General features: G+C 34.1%; 1 protein-coding gene across 3 annotated transcripts in view; it reads right to left on the bottom strand.

The window, feature by feature from the left end:
• LOC145252763 (protein O-mannosyl-transferase TMTC4-like) overlaps positions 1-22725 on the bottom strand; it is a 133042-nt gene that overhangs the window by 1662 nt on the left and 108655 nt on the right. For all 3 annotated transcript variants that reach the window (XM_080112671.1, XM_080112680.1, XM_080112660.1), the window contains 2 exons: positions 21119-21233; positions 3375-3554 (listed from right to left, as the gene is read on the bottom strand). In XM_080112671.1, the coding sequence (XP_079968797.1) occupies positions 3375-3554; positions 21119-21233 (295 nt within the window). The remainder of the gene's footprint in view (positions 1-3374; positions 3555-21118; positions 21234-22725) is intronic.

The raw sequence follows: 22725 nt of genomic DNA, 5'->3' as shown, positions 1-22725 counted from the left end.
TAAGAAGGAAGGACTAGTAGCAGATGCACTGGTGCAAATATGACAACAAAATACCATTCATGGGCAAATAGTCGCCTTGTAAAGATACAGAATGACCCATATCATGGAGAGTCGTTTCGACTGATAAGCGACTTCCTATAAAAATAGGCAGATTCGACATCCAATTAATACAAGTGTTTGACAGATTTGCGATTAAACCGTCTGTAGTCGAATGAGTCAAGAAATATTTATAAATTGTACAAAATAAAAGAGGCATTAACAGTCATCCACTTGAAATTAACCGGACGGACTTAGGCAGTGTACCAGTAACTTGAATATGAACCAGACTTTGAGGAAATAAAGCACACCGTTTATAAAGAAATTGGTATCGATCATTTTGTTGTAAGGCAACAGTTTATTAGCCGACAACTTCACCACAGAGAAACAGTCAGACTCTACTTAGCTAATTTATGAAAATTTTCAACACCGTTTAGTAATGTGAGCGACAGATGTGCCATTTTCGTAGGCTTACCTGAGAATAGTAATTGGCTTTTGTCAACACAATCATGAATTGACAAATTAAAACTGACAAGTTTTTGAAACATTCTCAAAGAACCGAACCACTTACAGCAACAGAAAGCACTAGTTTTGCATATCTTTACATAATAGAGACAGTATGGATTCTCCCCCAGCTAGCGATATGGGCTCATAATCATTTGCTAAGAAGTGTCGGAGTTGAAGTTGTACTAGGAATGCTTATCAACAAGCACAAAGAACACAACTATTCTATCGCTGTAATGAATTGGGTCACACATCGCGAAACTGTTCAGGAATCGAAATGGGAGGCAAGGTATTATCGCCACACTTGCCTATTGTCGAACAATGAACGCAACATTGTCTGTTGTTGGTGTCAAAATTGATGATGCGCAGTCATCAGCACTAGCAGACAGGTGATGTTCCCAGTTGACAGTGCAACTCGCAGATGCGGAGGAAACAACGAGTGGGGGTTATGACTATCAGTGGCTTTCTTCAAATATTGTAGTGTAGGGACTATCACAATTTGTACTAGGAAAGGTAACACAGCTACGACCTATTGATTGAGATTGACGCAACAATAGATTAAATAGATGTTGCGAACACAGCAGCTGCGGATGTAACACTTGGTAGAAAGAAAGAAGTACATGCATCTATTTCTTTTGAAAAAAAGGACTCCTATGCTACATTTTACCACAAAGAAAGTGCCTGGTTGCGAGGCGAAAGTGGGAAACCCAAGATCCGTTGTGCAATAGAATTCCAGACTATGCAACTACTAATAATAATATATCTGCATACGAAGAGAACATTCAGAAGAGTATTAATGAGAATTGGTTGATACCACATCCTAAGGAACGTCTTGGCCCTTCCAAATAATTAATCTAAAAGGCCTTAATATTACAATAATTAATAAGGCGCCGGTTGTGCATCACCACACAGTCTTATTGTGCGTCTCCCATTGATTAACTAACACTCTAATTAAGTGAAGATGGGTTCTGCTAATTGTGCTTTCCGGATTTACACAATGTTATCTTAATTTTACCCCCAGTAAACGGAAAGACATCAGCGAACGACTCAATAAAGAAGAACCTACAATTACATTTATTCATGAAAAGCAAAACCATAATCCAAACTCTTTTCTCGAAATTCTACTTGTAAGTCACAATCAAAAATTAAAATAAAAATACTACCATAAACCAACCAATTGGAATGGTTATATTAATTTCTATTCACACCGTAATAAGATAAAATCAGACATCATAACTGAATTATTCCTTCGAGAACCTAGGACGCAGCAATGAATATCCAAACGAAGAATTTAAATATATTGAACATAACCTCAAATCTTTACAGCATCTGACGTATTTTTATAAAGCACAAACGGAACATTCTCAATATTCATTCAACCGCCAACAAAACAACCATTTACTTATTTGCCCTATAATAAATAGACATTTAGTTTTAGACAGTGATACTATTAATAACCTCATTTATACAAAACTAAAAAAACATTAATTAAAATTAACATTAATAAAACACAAAAAAACTTCACCAACTGTAATGAATATGGTCGGGGAAACTACTAGACATAACAATACAGTTGAAGCGGATATGTATGCCATCGTTTTTCGATTGTATCGACCATAGGTTCGCGTCCATGGCGGAGATAACGTTCGTATTTTATATTGTTATTTGATTCCAACAAGCTACAGTGCCTCTTTCACGTAAGGATCTACTATTTGGGACTAATTCGACAGGGAAAATAACATGCTGACAGTTTTTCTCCGGTACTACTCGAAGTTTAAAAAATGAAGCATGTTTACAAACACAAGACGAGAAATGTCGGCTGTTTGTAGTTACCGAAAGAATATGAATATGCAAATGCATTTTATGATAAAATGTCGATAATGTATGCGTGGCACTTTACTCATTTATTGTATATAAAAATGAATAGTGTGCTAATAGGATGAGAAATGTTTTCAATAATTGGTTCTTACTTTTCACTGAGGAGATCGCAATGTTGTGCAAAATTATTATAAATGAACAATTATATAATTATATGCATTGGCGCTTAAATATTTCTACGCAAGTTGTAACTAATAAAAGATAACATTTTCAAAATGAGTAACTGCATGAGTGTCTGTTAATTGTAACCTTGTAATTTAAACATGTATAGCTCTAGTATTACACTATTGAGCTATCTAAATATAAAACCTTGTTTTACTTATCTCTATTACTCTCCTAATTACTATCATAACATATACATACATATATGTATATGTTTGTATATAGGTTTACATACACATGCATATATATATATATGTGTGTGTGTGTGTGTGTGTATGTGTGTGTGTGTGTGTGTGTGTGTGTGTGTGTGTACCGATGAAAAAGTGCGGTTGGTTCTACTCAAAGCCTTAACCAATATAAACCAATTATCTGTGTGGATTTTAGAACAATTTAGTTGTTGTCATGGAGTTTATACATTGAAATAGACACGAAAGTCCACATATATATATATTTAATGCTTACAACAGTTTTTCCTGGTAAACGACTGATGATCGCTGCAATAATATTAGAACTAGCGTAAATTATTGAAATAAATGCGGTAACTGTAAGTGATAAATTGATTTAAAAGCAAAGGGGTTTTCTTATGACGGACTTGGAATTAAATAGTGTTTCAATATACTTTCGAAGATTGCAAAAATTATATATATATATATATATATATATATATATATATATGTATGGGGGGGTGCGCGCGTGTGTGTGTACGCAAAATTTTAATAAGGATATGTCTATTTAGGCATTAATCAATAAGAAAAAATGGTTTACTGTAGTTGGCATGATATAAATATTCTTACCGATTTTTTCTCTGTACGTCGGATTGTACGGCTCATATTCGAGTGCTTTTCTAAATTGCTCTTCTCCAATATAGTAGTGCTTTCTTTCATGGAGTCTCCCCCAGATATGATGCAAAGGTGCCGGGTTTCGAACCAACGATAAGGATTTACGGAACATCTTCTCGCTCTCTTCGTGTCGGCCTTAAATCCAGAAAGTAATATATTCAGTAAGATCGTAGGAAAAGTATTTTTATCATCTAAATGTTTCTGTTTTCATTAAAAAGTAATAATTATATAATTTATAAAAAAGTAATAATTATATAATTTATAAAAAGTAATAATTATATAATTTATAAAAAGTAATAATTATATAATTTATAAAAAGTATACAATAGAATCTCTACTATTACATAAAATCACTTTATGTGCACGTGTGTCTTAGTTCCTTCCTCATAAGGTGCGAAACGGCTGAACCTATCTTTTGCAAATTTCACACAAAGCTAATTCTTATTCCTGGCAGTATTCTTAGACATATTTTGTACAGAAATTCATCCGATAAGTATCGAAAATCGAAAAATCTGATTTTTTTAAAAATAGTCTTTCAACTCTTATAGATAAAAAGAATTTCTAAAGGGGAATATTTCACGTTATACCGGTGTAAGTTTGTCAGGTGTAACACAAAATATGTGCATTTAAAAATTCATGTTTTCATCTATTTGAGAAGAAAGACTATTTTTAAGATCGTAAAGCCCAAATGTCGACTGACGTGGTATTGTATACAAACACAGACGGAATTTAATCAACGAAAATATCATTATCATTTTTTTTTTATTTTTTTGCAAATTATTAGTCCACCAGGCAAATTTCTCGTAATATAAAATATTCGATAGAGGATTGATGCTATAATGATACGTAGGCAATCTGCATAAATTAAAATACCATGTTTAAGCGTATTGTACGACGGGCCAACGCCGGGCGTTCAGTTAATATTAATAATATAATAATATGTAACTTTCCTTCATCGTTTTAATGTTCAAGGCGTATTCGGAGATTACTTAGGCTTTATTATCAACGTCAAATGACGGTGAATAAACAAATACGACGTTTTATGCAATAAAGCTTTATTCTTCTGAATAAACGATAAATATAATACATGTTACCCGGCAAAATGTTATCCTACTTTCTTTTTAATATCACTAAGTAAAAATAAAATGTTCAATTTGATTAAGTGTATTTCTGATAAAAATGAATTGTTTTTAAGAACATGTCTTTTTGTCTATATATCTATTGTTAAAGAGTAGTATTTTTTTCACCTTTGTATGAAAATAGCAATTTAGCATTCAAATATCTACGAAGAGATTGATCTACTCCGTACATTATTTCAATCTAAAGAAGACAAGAGTTCAAGATTGCGAATAAAAATGAGAGGTTATCAAGTAAAAGAGACGAGGTGCTTTTAAGAAGTTTCCAGACTTTTTCGTATGGGCACTTTTCTTGATAGTACACACAAAAATCTTTATTCCCCTTCGAAGTAATCTTATTTAGCTGCAATGCACTTGTGGTGCCGTTCCAACAACCTCTTGAAGGCCCCATGGAAAACCTCTTTTGTGAGCGTGTCAATGACCCTTATTACAGCCTCTTTCATCTCCATTGTCTCATAATGACAATCTCGAAGATTTTCCTTGAGCTTAGGGAATAATCAAAACTCATAGGAGAGAAGGTCTCGACTATAGAGAGGGTGAGGAACTGTCTTGATGTTCATCTTCATCAAATAGTCAGTGACAAGGATGGAGCATCCTTGCGAATAACTTCGAGCAAATCTTCCGCATCTTCAATTCTTCGCGAATAATTGTGTCCCACACTGACATCAAAGTGCATTTATTGGCTCTATAGACACACGACAGTTCTTATCCACTAAATTCTTTATTTAACCAATCAACTCTGGTGTTCTAACTTCCTTACCCTTTCCAAACCGCTCATCAGACAGATTCCTGCCTTCTTTGAATCTCTACCATCAATAACTTTTGAGCCCCTGGGGGGGGGCATAGGCCATCTACAACTTTGGTAGATGCTTTTGTAGTGGAGGGTTCTTTTTACATGGGGAGAGTGCCGGCTCCACGCCCAATCTTCCCAAAAGGTACATACAGCGCCTAGCCTTCCCAAATGGTCACCTATCTGGTAGTGGCTAGGCCCAACGTTGCTTAACTTCGGCGATCTGGCGAGAACCGGTGCGTCAACGTGATTGTGCGGTACTTGAATCTCTTATGCCACCCCAAAACCGATGATCGATACATGCAAGAAAGTCCAAACGGAGTCTGACGAATTCCATACTTTTTTTTTCCAAGTTTAAAATAGAATTATATTGCATATCGTTCTTCTAAAGTGTCCTCACGTCCAGACTGCATTTTTTAAATTCGCCATTTGTGACAATCACAGTTTAGTAGAGTGTATTCCAATTCCTGCTGTAGCTGTTCAGCTGAACCTGAAATCATAAAAATTAGTCAGTCATGTACAAGATGTACAGCAATAACATACTGGATTTTCAAGAGTCAATAATAATCAAACATACTTGAAAATAACAATAGAGCAAAGGCAGGCTCCAACGTCTCTTGTGTGAGAAAAAGATTGCAAGGAAGAGAAAAGGACATGACTTATTAGGTTTTGAAACTGATTTTCAACTTCGTTAAGACAGGATAGTATGCTTTGAGCAGCTCCTGTCCAGGTGTCACAACAGTATTCCATTGTATTTGGCTCTTATACAGGTAGAGAGTTGCGTCGGGAGTGATGACTGCTAAAGGGAAACTTATGTAGGAATGTTTACTTGATAATTTAAATGCAAATTGCGATTATCTATATAAATAAAAAAAGTATATGTATGTGTGAAATATTTAATCGATAAACTCTTTAACTACTTGTCACCCGACACTGAAATTAACAGGAAATATTAATAAAACACAACGGATAATTTATAACGAGTAAAGTCTTTCTTTGGATGGATAAATAACACGTGCAAAAATATGTCGGCAAGTTAAAATGAAAAATGTTCATTTCAACTTGCCGTTATATTTCGATTACTTTTGCGCATGCGCAAATTCATTCATAGTTTGAAGTGATTTAATTTTTAATCTATCTTATCTATCTTGGATAGCTCAAACGACAGAGAATGCGACTGGAGCGTTAAATGTTTTGGTTTTGATTCTAGCTAATGATATCCGAGTCATTGTTTTTGTAAAATCTTTTGGAAACCAATACCACATATTAGTTACAATATTTCGTTCAATAGAGAATTGGCTGTGTCATAATAAGTACGAAATCTGCATGATTTAAATTTGTTTAAGCGTATTTTTATAGAGCAACGCTTTTTAGAAATATTAAACTAGTATACCCTTATCGTTGACATTTTTTTTTTCGAATCAATTTTAAGCGGCGATAGTTGCCTAACTTTATTTGTTTTCTGGCTCTATTTCACTAGTTGTTGAAATTATTTCGGCCAGGCGGTGAAAATTGGCAGGTGTTTTACTTGCTAACTTTTGTATAAAAATAAGGACACATTGGTTTTTATTATAGATAAAGGATATTCAAATTTCAATAAAGATGCGACAATTAAACAAGCATGTTTTCATTCATCAACTACATACTCTACAACAAATGCGTCTGAACTCTGTTAAACAATGTTGACATTTTCTCTAGATGTTGTTACGCAACGACTTCGTTTATTTAATAGATTGCGCTGGTTTTGATTGTTCTCCGTGCAGTGTGAATTAATTACATGCATTGGTAAATCGACAAGTATGTATATCACGCCAGGAAATCATTAGGAACCTTTCACATCTTCAATCACTTTTCCTACGGCTAAGTTAAACAATCTGACAGACAAAAATTCTACAATACCTGAACGTTGTTTCAATAATCAGTTTTAATTTAAATATATATATATATATATGTATTTATATTTTAGTCAGCCCCTTCCTTTATCCCCTCTCTCTCTCTATATATATATATATATACATATATATATATATATATATATATATTCAATGCAGCTATTAAATCAAATATCTTTAAAAAAAAAACGAATAAAATGACGAATAAAAATTATATAAAAATTTATTATATCATCAGAAAGAAGAGAACAAAGGAAGATAAACATCTTTTTAGACAATATATATATATATATACATATATTATATATATGCATATATATATATATATATATATATATATATATATATATATTTCATATGCATATATCGATATAATTATAAAACTCAGATGATCTTGTAACGGGTGTTGTAACACAACATCCGGTTTACGATTTTCGGTTGCGCATGCGTGCATAAACAAAAAATCAACGCAACAATAAAACGAACTGTTTAACTGTGAACGTTTTCAGCGTCCTAATTGTTTTTTTTTTTTTTTCGCGTTTAAATTATCCAAATAAACAATTGTTAATACTTTCTACATTAATTCCATAGCTAATATAATATACTAACCCAACGGGTCACGGGTTGTCTAGTGTATATATATATATATATATATATATATATATATATATATATATATATATATATATATATATATACATTAAATGCAGCTATTTAATCAAATATCTTTTTAAAAAAAACTATCAAGGTTAAAAGAAGCAATTAATGTTAATAAATAACGAATAAAAATTATATAAAACTTTATTATATCATCAGATCTATAAAGAAAGAAGAGAACAAAGGAAGAGAAAAATCTTTTTAGACAATATATATATATATATATATATATATATATATATATTTCATATGCATATATCGATATAATTATAAAACTCAGATGATCTTCTAACGGGTGTTGTAACACAACATCCGGTTTACGATTTTCGGTTGCGCATGCGTGCATAAACAAAAAATCAACGCGACAATAAAACGAATTATTTTACTGTGAACGTTTTCAGCGTCCCAATTGTTTTTTTTTTCGCGTTTAAATTATCCAAATAAACAATTGTTAATACTTTCTGCATTTTTTTACATCGTTTATTTACGTTTAAGTTATTTTAACGCAATTTTCTTACTAACAAATCTACTTTAACCCGTTGACAACCATAAGCGCATTTTACAACTGCGATTTACCCACTGCCTTCATTTATTTGTAATTTATGCTACGTTTTTAATACACCTTTCTTAAAAAATGTTCATACATTTTCTTCTTCACTACTAACATAAATAAATAACTTCGAAAATGTTTCTTTTAATTTGCGTGACAAATAAATAATCAACGCGACAAGCGAACGTATTGTTTTACTGTGTATGTCTTCAGTGCCCCAATTGGTTTGTTTTTTTTTGCATTTAAATTAAAAGATATATTAAAATTTGAATTTAACTTTAAGCATTATGGTATCTGTTCAGTACACATATACTTATAAGTATGTCAAACCAGTTATAATTCATTGGATGTAAGTTTAAAGAAAAACAAAAAACAATTATAAACAGAACGACTAATAAAAATCTCTGTATTATTTTTTTCATTTTAATATAATTTCCTAGAAATGTTTCTGTTATGTCACAAAAAACTATTTTCTTTACGTCACAAGTGTCACGCTCATACATTAATTCCATAGCTAATATAAAATACTAACCCAATGGGTCACGGGTAGTCTAGTGTATATATATATATATATATATATATATATATATATATATATATATATATATATATATATATATATATATAAGTAAAAATAAATAAAAATGAAAATACAAGCGATGGTTTACGTTATGTTATTGGAGAAGGAAAACAGAGAATTAATAAAATAGTAATCACCGTTTCATCTCTATTTAAGGGGACGTCATTAGGATTTCGTAGGAAATGCAGAAGAAAAACGATTACAGACCACATGCGAGTGAAAAAGGAAAACATGTCACTCTTTTATTGACGAGACGTCATTTATTTATTTTTTAATTTGCATTTCAGATATTTTTTTATTATTCAATTTTCACCCCAAACAAGGCACAGTGCCACTTTGAAGTAGAAGGCTACTATCGAGGACATAGATTGCAGGGGTATTATGAAGGGAGTTGAGTAGCAAGATGTCTGTTCACATTACACTTGAACTTCTGTATGTCAGTACTGTTGGGAAGGCAGAACCCGTAAGGGAGTGCCAAAGTCTAGCAGTTCTGGGGAAGAAACTATTAGAGTAGAAGGCTTTCTTACACCTAGGGATTTGTACTGTGAAGGGGTGGGATTTATCTGCTTGTTGGGTTTGTCGAGAGTATACAGGTTGAGGGGATACGAGTGCTTGTAGTTCGTCAGAACATTCACCATTAAAATACTTGTAGAACAGGCAGAGAGACGCAACATTTCGTCGATGGGACAGAGGCTAAAGCCTAGATGACGGTTCAGGACCTATCATGTTGGCGACTCCCTTTTGAACTCCGTTCAGGAGTAAGAGACAAGTAGCAGATGCACCAGCCTAAATGTGACAACAGTACTCCACACATGGGCGAATGGTGACCTTATAGAGGTACAGGATACTTTCGTAAGTAGTGTTCTAGCACGGTAGAGGGAGCCCACCTTCTTCGCAGTATCCTTGGTAATGCTCTCAATGTATCTATTCCAGTTCATGTTCCCTGTAATCGTTAGGCCGAGGAGTTTAAAGGAAGTGCTTTCGGGTAATGTGTTCTTGGCCATTGCTATTGATGTTAGAGAAGGTTTCTTGTAGTTATTGAATGAAACAAGCTTAGTCTTGGCAGCATTGAATGTGACCATCCATTTTTGTCCCCATTCCACTTCAGATTGGAGGTCATCCTCTAGTGTTTCTGCCATTTCCTTAGATATGTATTTATTTGTTTTCCCTTGTGCCTGTTATAGAGAGTGGTGTCATCAGTAAATATATCCATCTCAGAAACAATTTTATCAGGGACGTCATTTATCAATATCAGGAATGATAAAAGCCCAAGGATAGACGCCTGAAGTGCTCCTGCATTTATATTGTGACGATACTGAGATATGTCAATATCGTATTAATAAAAATAAATAAATTTAATGGTTACAATTCCGAGACGCGAAGGAATTAAAACGACTAAGTGAACCGACAATGACAACGACAGCGACAGCAAAAAGGGTTGGCGCGTAGCTTCTCGCGTTCTTCCATGCAACTTGAGGAAATTATTTTTTTTTAATTAATTTATCACGATCGTATAACAAAGCTAACCTCAAAATGGGCACGTCAAAATATCATATTGTTTAGATGTACGACCGTCGAGGACAACCTGAATTTTTTCACTTACTTAAGAAGGATTAAATCACATTCCAGTGATACCATATGATCTAATTTTCCTTAGAAGACCATTGTGCCATACCCTGTCAAAGGAATTAGATATATCGAGGTATTACGCTCTACCCCCCTATTTTGTCTAGAGAACCTTATACACGTCCAGAGATTACAGTTAGGATATCTGCTGTTGAACTATTTTGATAGTTAAATATCTTTACGTGCATAAAAATATATTTACGTGCATAAAAGTTATACAAGGTTACGCGCATTTTTAGCTATCTGTCGTCCATTATATATATATATATATATATATATATATATATATATATATATATATATATATATATATATATACACACACTAGCCTGGCTGCCCGGCGTTGTCTGTGTATTTGGACGTGTTGAGAAAAAAAGTGGTAGTAGACAGGCAGGCTCGAACCCGTACCGCGAAGGCACAGAACATGAGGCACAAAACGTCACGTCGTTGCTGTTGCACCCATTGACAAACATAGGTTTAAATTAAGGCTAGTCAATCGAAAAGAGGAGATGACTTTCGAAAATATCGGCGAAAAAACCGACCCCTCCCAGTAGAAAAAATGCGTAGTTGATGGTGAAGAAATTAATGTTCTTAGCCAATTTTTTTTTATTTGTCATCCAAAGGGTCGATTTAAAACGAAAGTGATCTTGTGAAAATCCGTATCTTCTGTCGAAATCCATCCATCCATACATACATACATTTAAACAGGCAGCAAGTGAGATGTATATATATATATATATATATACATATATATATATATATATATATATATATATATATAAAATATATATATATATATATATATATATATAAAGATAGAGAGAGAAAAGAAAGAAAGAAAGAGAGAGAGAAAGAGAGAGAATGAAAGAAGACAGAGGGGAGAGAGAAAGCGACGGAGAGGGAAGAGACAAAGAGAAGAGAGAGAAAGAAAAAGAGGCGGACTTTATTTTTATTAGCATTTTTTCGCCTATTTTACATTTAGTAATATTCAAAATTTGGACGTAAGTCTCCTCGTTCATTAGCGCGGGACCGAATATACTTAAAGTGGCATTGCTTGAAATAAATTCCAATAATTATATAACCTTTATATAATCGTATATAATCTTTATCTCGTCTTGCTTCATAAACGCACCTCCACCCAACATATTACAATATGTCTTACACTAAATAAAACTGATCATTAGAGCTATGATAAGATAATATTCTTTTCATTATTTTGGCTCTCAAGTATATATAAGTTAATATCTTATATAGTTTTACATAGAGTGATGTGGTTCTCGACTGATTAACTGTGTCTAACTACGTCAGACTTGAGAGGAAATCTAATTTAGAAGAAGGATACCTTTAAAATAATACGAGTCGGTTTCTCTTTCTCTAAGAATCTCTACCTTGTGTCTTCAATTTATTTTTGCATCCAAAATAATTAGACCACTATAAACGTTTAATTGTGCTGCGTTTGTAGACAGTCATTAACAGTACTTTTGATCTTTTCTTTTTAATTTAATATACTACAAAACCAGGTATAGTGAACAATGAAACTTAAGGTGCTACTAGGCATTAAGTGCCAATTTTTTAGGGCATATTAAGGGAGGGGTATTGCAGCGAGATGCTTGTTCACATTGAATTTAAATTCAGTTTGTGGGGAAAAAACTCTTAGATTATTGATAGACAGTGAGACCAAACTTTCCAGCATCATGGACTCTTCCCATCTTATACTACGATGTGAAATAACCCTCTCATAGAGCTGTATCGTAATACCATAGAATTCGCAGGAGTACTAGTAGTACGCAGCGCGTACGACTACCCATGATAGATACCACGGGATAATAAGCTCCGTTTATTCTTTATCCCATCCTTGTAACCTTTTTGTCGATATATCTTTCTTACACCTAATCCGTGTTCGGTGTTTTCCAACCTTGAGTCCACATCAATTAGAAGACCTAAGTAAAGGGATTGAGTTTAAATGATTGTCAGTTTGAGCAATGATTGATCTATTAGTTAAGACTTTTCTTTGAACACTAAGAAGAAACGACAGGCAACAATATTCCATGCATAAGCAGATGGTGGTTTTGTTGAAGTATAGGATATTGACAGGTAAGAGAAGTCTTCTAACACGTTAGAGGGAAATTATTTTCGTTGCAGCAACCTTAGAGTACCTTCCACATATTTGTTCCAAAGCAGTTTATATGTGACTTTAGGCCTAGGAGTTTGCATGTTTGATTCTTGGGTATTATAACCATGTTAATTGGTGGTTTAAAAGATTTCTTATAATTATTAAAGACAAGGAGATTTGTGTTAGCAGCATTAAACGTTACTATCAGTTATCACGTAATTAAGTCATTTCAACTAATGCTTTGGATATGTGTGTGGTTGTTAAACATATTTCTTTGTATATGTTCTTTCAAGACAAAGTATCATTTGGACGTAAGGGGCTACTGTGAATTGGAATCATATCTATCGGAGAATTTCTGGCACAGTTTGTTAAAACAGTGAGCAGGTAGGGAATTCCAAAGGCGAGCTATATAAGAAAAAATCTTAAGATATAAAGCTTTCCGGCATTTACGAATTTCTACACTGAAGTGGTGAGATTTCGCGCATTTTCCTGTCAGTCCGGGGTATTTACATCCAGAGGGCACCGGTCCTGGATATGACCTTAAACTATATCTGATGGTGAAGCCCCAGCTTGTAGGTTTTGAGGAGTGTGGAGCCACCCTTTAATTGCCATTGCTCCCAGGTCCACTCTGATCCGGAGTGGTAGTACCTGTTAGGGTCCCAACTATGGGTTAAATAGAAACCGACTTAAAAAACAAATATACTCTATTAAAAAATTGTTCTTCAAAATCACTGGATTTGGCATTAAATAACCCAAAAGGGTTGATATGCCGTAAAACAAAAACAATCAACCAACCAACCAACCAATCCAGAGGGAACCGGTGCAGAGAGCTTATTGTGGCGCATTGCATGGAAGTACTTGTAATGTCGATCCTATGTAAAAATATGTTCGGACATGGAAATTAATCCATTAGATACGTGCTATTTTACATGTCGCTTTACAAGTATTTTGGAGGGAGCTAAAATGTTTTTCTTGGCAAAACTTACCTCAATTCACACGCATAAAACGACCAACCTACAAGAAAAGCTGACAACGCCATCGCTAATCACAATCTTATCCTCCGTTCCAAAATAAACAACCTCTGTGCATTCTAATTTTGTCTATATATTAAAGCTAATACCTTTTGAAAATATATTTTTAAAATAGTCGTGGAATTCGCTTACAACATTAAACTATTATATAAAGTAGAGTTGTGCGTCTTTGTATATGTATACACTTGCAGTAAATCCGTGGAAGAAGCTGGACGACACCAGATAAAACTTCACGTTACACTTTACACTATGTCTGAGTCAATTAAATCTATTTTTTATTAAATATTTGACTTAAAACTAATTAATTCATAAATGTTTGAAGATATTTAATTCAGCATGTGCTGTATTTACCTGAATCAGTCGATGCACCGTCAAACAAATGAATACTCCTCTTCATCCCTGTCTTCCTCCTCCTTCTTCTCCTCCTCCTCTTCTTTATCCTCCTACTACTAATAATAATAACGAGAAGTATTAAAGAGGATAGAAAGACCGAGAAGAGAAAGCACTAACCAGACCTCCACTGGATGAGTGCGAAAGGGACTGGGCATATGGAAAGCTTATTGCCACCTAAATTTTAGTCAAGACCAATAGTCGCTACAAACGAGAAATCAATGGTAAATGGCTGTTGCGATAATGCAAACTAATTTGCAAATATTATTTAAAGAGGTGGTAAGAACTAGAAATCTGGTAAGACTTATCACTCAGACTCCAAAGAAAACCACCGGTTGTTTTCAAAGAGAATTCTTTGATGATGACATGTGTGAACACCTCTATGGAGTAAAAACACTAATAGCTATATATTGAAAACCCAATAAAAGTCAGTGTCACTAGTAAGATACTCTGGACCATTTATAGGGTGGACGAAAGAAGAACTGAAACATCTCGACTAGAACATTAGGAACCTTATAAACAAGCACAATATACTACACCCAAACGATGATACTGACCGACTCTATTTGAAAAGAACAAAAATGGATTGTTTTGTATAACAAAAGCTGCGTAAATGACACGTGTAAGAATGAGAAAAATACATAATGCATAACACCGAAAGAATAATTACCGCAGTAAGAGATACTGAAAAAATGAACAAGAAGAAAACAGAGAGGCAAGGAATAAGACGAGAAAAGAAGAAAATGGGAAGAGAAGCAGTTACTCGGACGATTCATAAAAATACTTGGACATGGCTACGAAAAGGAAACCTAAACAGAGAAACTGAATCTCTAATAATAGCCGCACAAAATAACGCTATAAGAACCAACCACAATAAGGAAAAGATCGACAAAATATACGAAAACAACAACTGCGGACTCCGAGGACAAAGAAAAAAATAATAAATGAGCGAATGCAGTAAACTAGGCCAAAATAGAATACAAATATAAGAATAGACACGATCAAGTGACAAAGGCAGTACACTCGGAATTATGCAAACAGCTACGCCTTGAACAACCAGACAAATGGCACAAGTACAAACCGACAGCAGTGCTTGGAAACGAAAGTAAAATATCCTATTAAACATGGATATACAAACAAACTCATCCAAGCCAGAAGACCGGATGTTATAATAGTTAACAAGGAGGAAAAGTCCCGTCAGATCGTAGATTTGTCCGTTCCAGCAGAACACAGGGCGAGTGAGCAGCGGGGAAAATACTTTGAACTGTCCAGAGAGCTGAAGATGATGTGGAATATGAAGAAATTCAAGATAACACCAATAATAGTAGGAGCACTAGGAACAATCCAAAAAACTTTGAAAAAAAGAATGAAGATTGGAGTCAGAGGGATGTTTGAGAAAACACAACGGATAATAATAATGACAACGGCCGAAAAATTAAGGAAAACCCTTGAATGCGGAAACTAATACAGGAACTTATCGGATTTATAGAAACTACCACAGATATGAAGCACAAAGAAACACCACATGAAATGATCTTGAAAAACAGTTGAACTTCTTGGGAATACATTACAACATCACCGTACTTCAAGAAGTCAGTTCTGCTTAGCACAGCAAACATCCTACGTCAGGAGCTTTTTATCTAATTAACTCTTTGACTATGCTCACCGGCTTTTGGTGTAAAAGCCTGCCTTTTGAGTGAAAAAGAAAACGGTGTAAAACATCGCAGCATTGAAAAGGTAACAAATATAATAATAATAATAATAATAATAATAATAATAATAATAATAATAATAATGTTTTTACTCACGTTCAACCTCAAACAGGACACATCGCCACGTGGACGTAAGAAACTACTATTCGGGAGCATGCATAGGAAAGATTAACAAGATGTTGGTTTACTTTACATTTAAACTTCTGAATATCAGTACAGACAGGGAAGCGGGTAGCTATAAAGAAATTCCATAGTTTAGCTGTTCGAGAGAAGAAACTATTAGAGTAGAAAGCTTCCTGGCATTTAGCGACCTCAACAGTGAAGGGTGTGATTTTGTTGCTTAGGGGATTCATCGCGAATATCTACGTCGAGGGACACAAGTGCGACGAGTTCACCAGAATACATTCCATTAAAATACTTGTAAAACAGGCACAAGGATGCAACATTGAGCCGATGGGACAGGGTTGGAGCTTAGTTGACAAGGTGGAAACTATTAGACGGAAGACTCTTTTTTGGACCTTATCCAAGAGAGATTCATGGTAGATGCACCAGCCCAGATTTGGCAACAAAACGCCATGCATGTGCGAATGGTGGCCTTGTAGACGTACAGGTTAGAGTGAACCAACTTTTTTGGCGGCAGCTTTCGCGATGGCTTCATTGTATTTGTTCCAGTTCATATTGCCCGTGAATGTTAAGGAAGAATTCTCAGGCAGGATGTTATTTATGAATATCGGTGGTTGGAGAGGCGTCTTATAATTGTTAAAGGAGAGCAGCTTAGTCTTACTCGCGTTAAATGTTACCATCTATAATAATAATAATGATAATAATGATAATAATAATAATAATAATAATAATAATAATAATAATAATCAAATTCGTTCCTACAAACTACAAGTATTAAACAGCCACAAAAGCCTAAATATGGGACTTACTTTACGATGTCAAAATACATAAAGATGCTTCCGTATTCAAACTAAAACTGCTAGTCTTGCATTAAATTTGCTAAACTCTCTCTCTCTCTCTCTCTCTCTCACTCTCTCACTCACTCTCTCTCTCTCTCTCTCTCTGTCTCTCTCACTCGCCCTCTTTTTCTCTTCCTCTCGTTCTCTGAACTTCATCCCAAGAATGGCTAGCTGGTAGTCAGTAAGAAAATAGTCTTCCGGGTAAAGGCTGTTGGTAGACAAAAAGTCAATTTTGTTTTTCTTTTCAATACAAAAACGATGATAACCGCAACAAATATAATAGAATGAAACCAAACTGTGTACACTATTTTATTTGGAATCATGATGCGTTGAAAAATCATTAAAGTGCTCGATCGTAAATGTGAGAGATAAAATACAAATTATTTATTTACAAACAATATATTACACATTTGACAGACGTACCATAGTTTCATTGCAAGGGATTTTAAAAATCTAGAGTCTCGCGAAATGATAAACAAATCGAAGAATCGAGTTAAAAACGAATTATCTTTCTTGCAATGAAACCGTGGTACGTCTTTGAAATTTGTAAAGTATAGTTTTCAAATAAATAATTTATACTCTATTTTTATCTCAAGTTTTTACATATTTTACTACATTTTTAAGTACACCAGAAACGTACACTCATGAACAGCATCCACCTCTGTCTCTTCTTTCTTTCTCTCCCTGTCTACCTCTTTTGAGTCGAATATGGGTTTTGGATTACGGCATTTTCATAACTTATGTATTTTTATTCTCAATTTTCGCGATGCACGTTTCCAAATTATTTCGAAGGACTTTAATTTCTATAAATCCTCCGCAGAGTTCCAGCATTTAGTCTCATTTATTCATTTCTTCTTTTCTACTTTTTTTGTTAACTGCTTGTTTTGTGGGCTTTGGACAACCATGGCTTACGGCACCGGAACTTTTTGCAAATGGGATTTTTCCTTGATCACCGTTTTTCTATACGCCTATACGTATTTTACTGATGCATGTATAAACGAATACTGATAATTTTCCTTTCTAGTTTGGCAACCTTTATGGACACAAACTCTCACCACTTCACGTGGCTTATTTCGTCTGTGTCCCTAAATCACGCCACACCTCTTGCGTCTTCTTTTTCTCCTGGTTTCTCCGTACCGGTATCAAAGGGAGTACCATTTTTTACCGTCGAGGTGAGCTTGTTTGTAACAGTACTCCTGATAAAAATCTATCTAAAGGTGTGTGGGGTTTGGTTTTCAACTATCAATTATTTAATGTTAGATGAAAGATTTTCATTTTTAATATCAATCATGTTTAGACAAAAGAATTAATATTTGAAAGGTCTACATTCTACTAAACTGCTTCTTCCCTTCCTTTTTTTCTTACTCTTTTCATCCCTCTCTTATTTACTTCCGTTTATTTCATACCAACGGGTTGTCCGGCGTTGCCCGGTCGTAAAATATGCATAAGTATTATATTTTAATTCATACAGAAACTGAGACATGTGCACGCGAGAAGTATGTTTTTTTTAAACAGTTCAGTTTTTGTAAGTAAATACTCAAGCTGTGATCCAAACCAAAACATAAAGACAGTAAGTCAAGTACGATAACCATTAGGCCATTTTGACACAATTTAAAAAGTGTTTTCCGGCCTACTTATTTTTAATATAAAGAATCTGTCATGTTTCTATCCTGCGCATGCGCATTCGTGAAACAGTTGACAAATGTAAAAATCCTATCACCCTCACGTACGAAGTCGTCTATTTTGACCTCTTAGCAGCTTTTTTTTCGGGTAAAAACCGATCAAAAAGATTTTCATATGTCTGAATACTCTATATACCAAATTTCACGTGTGTAGATAAAAGATTCGTTGAGTATATAGGTTGAGAAGTGTTCACTCACATACACATTCTCACTTTTATAAATATATAAACATGTTTGATTTTTCCTTAACTTATTTTCTTTTTCTTTTACGATCAGTGTCTTTTTTATAATTTCATTTCGATTTTTTCCCACCTTTTCAAATCGTTTTCTTGCTTGCATGATTCACACTTGTCCTTCTTATGTCTTCCATTCTATTTGTCTCCATAAAGCTTCTTACCTCCTGTCTTTAACACAACCGAATATTGTTTATACTTGACAAACGTAAGAATTAAATATAAACTACAAACAACCTGCTGTCACGTCTTGTCTAATGACTGAAATTATCAGTCGAATCAACGGACGCCGACGATAACAACCAGCTTTAATTCCAATCATATATCACTCGAAATGTTTGCCTAATTCAAATCGTTAACATATCTGTAATACCTTCTGCCACAAATAATGCATATTCTAATTATTCATGTTGATGGAAAATATAAGAAAAAATAAACAAGAGAAATACACGTAACAAATAGTAATAACCTACAGCTGAACAAGCAAACTAAATCCACAAGAGATCAATCGGTCAGTGAACGGTACATAATTCTGTAGAAGTCTTCTTATTCGTCATAGAAATACAGGGTGGAATGATAAAAGTGTCGCCCTTAAGAAAGCAACAATACAGTTTTATTTTAAAACTTTTATTGAAACGATCAATTAAGGTGACTTTTAGTAGAGCTGTCATCTATTTAATGTAGTTGCATAAAGCGTCAATCACCGCCTCGATACAGGTCCGGAACTGGGAGCATACCTTTTCCACACGCGCCGGCGGAACTTGGTGAATACTCAGCGAACACTCAACTGATGGCGACGATCAGACTGACTTTGATTGTGGGATGTTATGTTAGTGATGTTCTCAACGTAGGACCAAACGAAGTAGCCCAGCTGGTTCAGACCAGCGGAAAAATGGTGCCATTCAGAGAAGGATACAAAGTCGTATCACTCTTTCTGAAGTCAAGTCTGGGTCTCTTGGGACTTGTAGGCAGGCGCCGAGTCTTGCCGTCACATCCAACGTCTGCAGCAGTCACGTGATTTCATCAGTGGATCACCACACTCTTCAGCAAATCCTGGTACATTTTGGTGTTGACTTTCAAGCTGACTTCGAAAATCTGAGTTGGCAATACGTGGTCCTCATTTGAAACTTCACCAAAGGCCATAACCGTGGCCGGAAACATTGTTTTCCTCATCTTGGGCACGTCTGTGTTATTCGTTGCGATGCATTTTAAAGGTTCTGGCAATTGTCCTCTTGTCATTACTTGGATCGGTAGAGAGCATGAGCTGTACAACGGCGCATCTCCGATCTCGCCCATTAAACATTGTGTCACTTTCAGACATGATAGAAGGCTCATATCACTCTTGGGATGTGTACATAACTGGCAAACTAGAAGATGGAATGCACTAAAAAAGAAAGAAAAAAAGAAAACGGGTTTTCATGAAAGAGAACTGGAATCATGTTGTCTTTTCTAAGGCGACAATTTTATCGTTCTATCATGTAGAAAAAAAAACTACAGCAATACAAAACATACATTTAAGATTTGGTTTATTTAATGAGTCAAATTAAGATTGTTATAGAATAAAGAATAATAAATCATTAAACAGTTTTATTTATAAATCATTTCATTAAACTTTTTGTTATTATTTAAAACGACTGTATTTGTTTTTATTTCCTAAAAATGGGACTGGAATAATTCACTCCCATCAGTGATGCAAATAGTAAAGCATTGTTTACAAATCAATTCATCGTGAATTCGAAAGTTATTTCTCATACAATGTGAAGGGTTTACTCAATGCGAAAATTCAAAATTCTAAGAGAAACAGGACACTTTATTCCAATGAATGTAATAAAAATTTCAATTCTAAATTTTATATTGGCTCCTGACTTTGGGATAAAAAATTTCAATACCTGAATATGATCGGAGGTTATATCAGCTGAAACATTTTGAAAAAACAAAACATCAAGATGACACTATAAATCGATATCAAACATAATATCGATTATCGATATTTATTTCATATGTTCTGAAATATATTGTATCATGTAATTTAAACTACCGAAAAGGTCCTGGATATGACCTTAAACTATATCCGATGGTGGGGCCCCAGCTTGGGGGCTCTGGGGAGTGTGGAACCACCCTTTAATTGCCATTGCTCCCAGGTTCACTCGGACCCGGACTGGTAGTACCTGTTAGGGTCCCAACTAAACTTAAAAATATATATATATTCTATTAAAAAATTGTTCTTCAAAATCACTGGATTCGGCATTCAATAACGTGAAAAGGGTTGATATGCCGTAAAACAAAAAACAACAACAACAAACTACCGAAAAGATTTCTATTGGTCTATTGAATGATTTACTTACCTAAGTAATTGAGAGACACGATCACACTTTCCCATGCTTCTGTGTAACTGCTGTTGACTTGAGTAGCTTTAATCCACGATTCAAGTGCTTTTTGCTCGTCGCCACTTTGATAGAACTGAGAAAATACATAAACATTGTTATATTGGTAACTGATATACCCTACTTAGATTGATTCTTATTTCAACGTCTATAAGTGAAATTAAGACAAAGTGTCGTTGCAGTCATAATGGTAGTCATAACCAGATTATTCGACGCAGACTTTTTGAAACATACTATTCTCTACTTCTGTAAATACATTTTTGTAATTATACCAACGTAATTCGATTGTTTATCGTATGCCACTGGAGACAAGCAATTTAGACTTATTCGTACATGAAACTAATCTGGACATTGGTTGCTCAACACTTGTAACGAAGAGCTGGATTCGTGTCGGATCAAACATAACCGTTACTATGACTGGACTGCTGAATGCTCGCAAAAATACTTTGCTTATATATTCTAAATAATTTTTTTATCATAATAATAAAGCCATAAGTTAAAAACAAACTCGATTTTGAACACGAAAATTATGTAAGACTGCGAATAAAAACTCCATTATCGAGACGTAAGATTAAAGAAAACAAATGCCATTTCTGAGTAGGAAGAAACGTTCTAAATCAAGGTTCGTCAGAATTCCGTGCTAACATTTTTAATGCTTTTATTTGCGCAAGGATTAATGCAAGATACGGGAGCAGAAATCAGAATAATTTTTAATAAACGAGTAAATGAACCTGATTTAACAGTACAACATATCTCAGAACGCTGCCAACGTATCATTAGTCTTTATCGATATTTAAACGGCATTTAATAAAGAAGAAATGACTTCACCAACTAAATTTGATGAACTAAAGAAAAATTAACTCCTAAACAATCTTACGATTGTGGGCAACGGAATTAGTACAAAGATTGTCCACATAAAATGAAAAGAAAACTGGTTTAAACGCGTAGGACACAACAGTACCTAATGCAGAGTAAAAAATTAAAATAATTTTGTTTTTAATTGCTAAATGTAACGAAATGGAATATATATATATATATATATATATATATATATATATATATATATATATATAGAGAGAGAGAGAGAGAGAGAGAGAGAGAGAGAGTAAGAGAGAGAGAGAGAGAGACTTTATGTAATATACTGAGTTTTACTGGGTGCGTGTAATTCAGTAAATTTTCATATGCCAATATATTTTAATCCAAAGAAAGATGACTTAAAAAGTAAGCTACAAAATTATCATATTTCATAATTGAGCATTAATATAATGTATAAACAAAACCAAGACTTCAAAAAAGGTGTTGATAGCAACAGAAAGTGTACTTTATTTTAAGTTACAATTGTTTCCATACTAGTTCGACAATTTCAAGCATTATGGCGTTTGAAAATTTTCACAACCAGCATTTCTTCAGACTTCTTGAATAAAAACACTCTTGACAATAGAACATTGTTTAAAGAAAATTCCCTTAACGGAAAAGAAGCATGTGAAAAAACGTTTACCCTGGAGACATCCTCCGTGAAAAAAAGCCCATTCAAATATTAATATATCACCTAATTTTCATATCCTTAT

This window comes from Euprymna scolopes, chromosome 3, assembly GCF_053919585.1.
Source record: "Euprymna scolopes isolate OS-2025 chromosome 3, ASM5391958v1, whole genome shotgun sequence".
In the NCBI taxonomy this organism is placed as follows: Eukaryota; Metazoa; Mollusca; class Cephalopoda; order Sepiida; family Sepiolidae; genus Euprymna; species Euprymna scolopes.
Note: the sequence above shows the minus strand (reverse complement) of the source record. Positions and strands in the feature narration are given on the sequence as shown.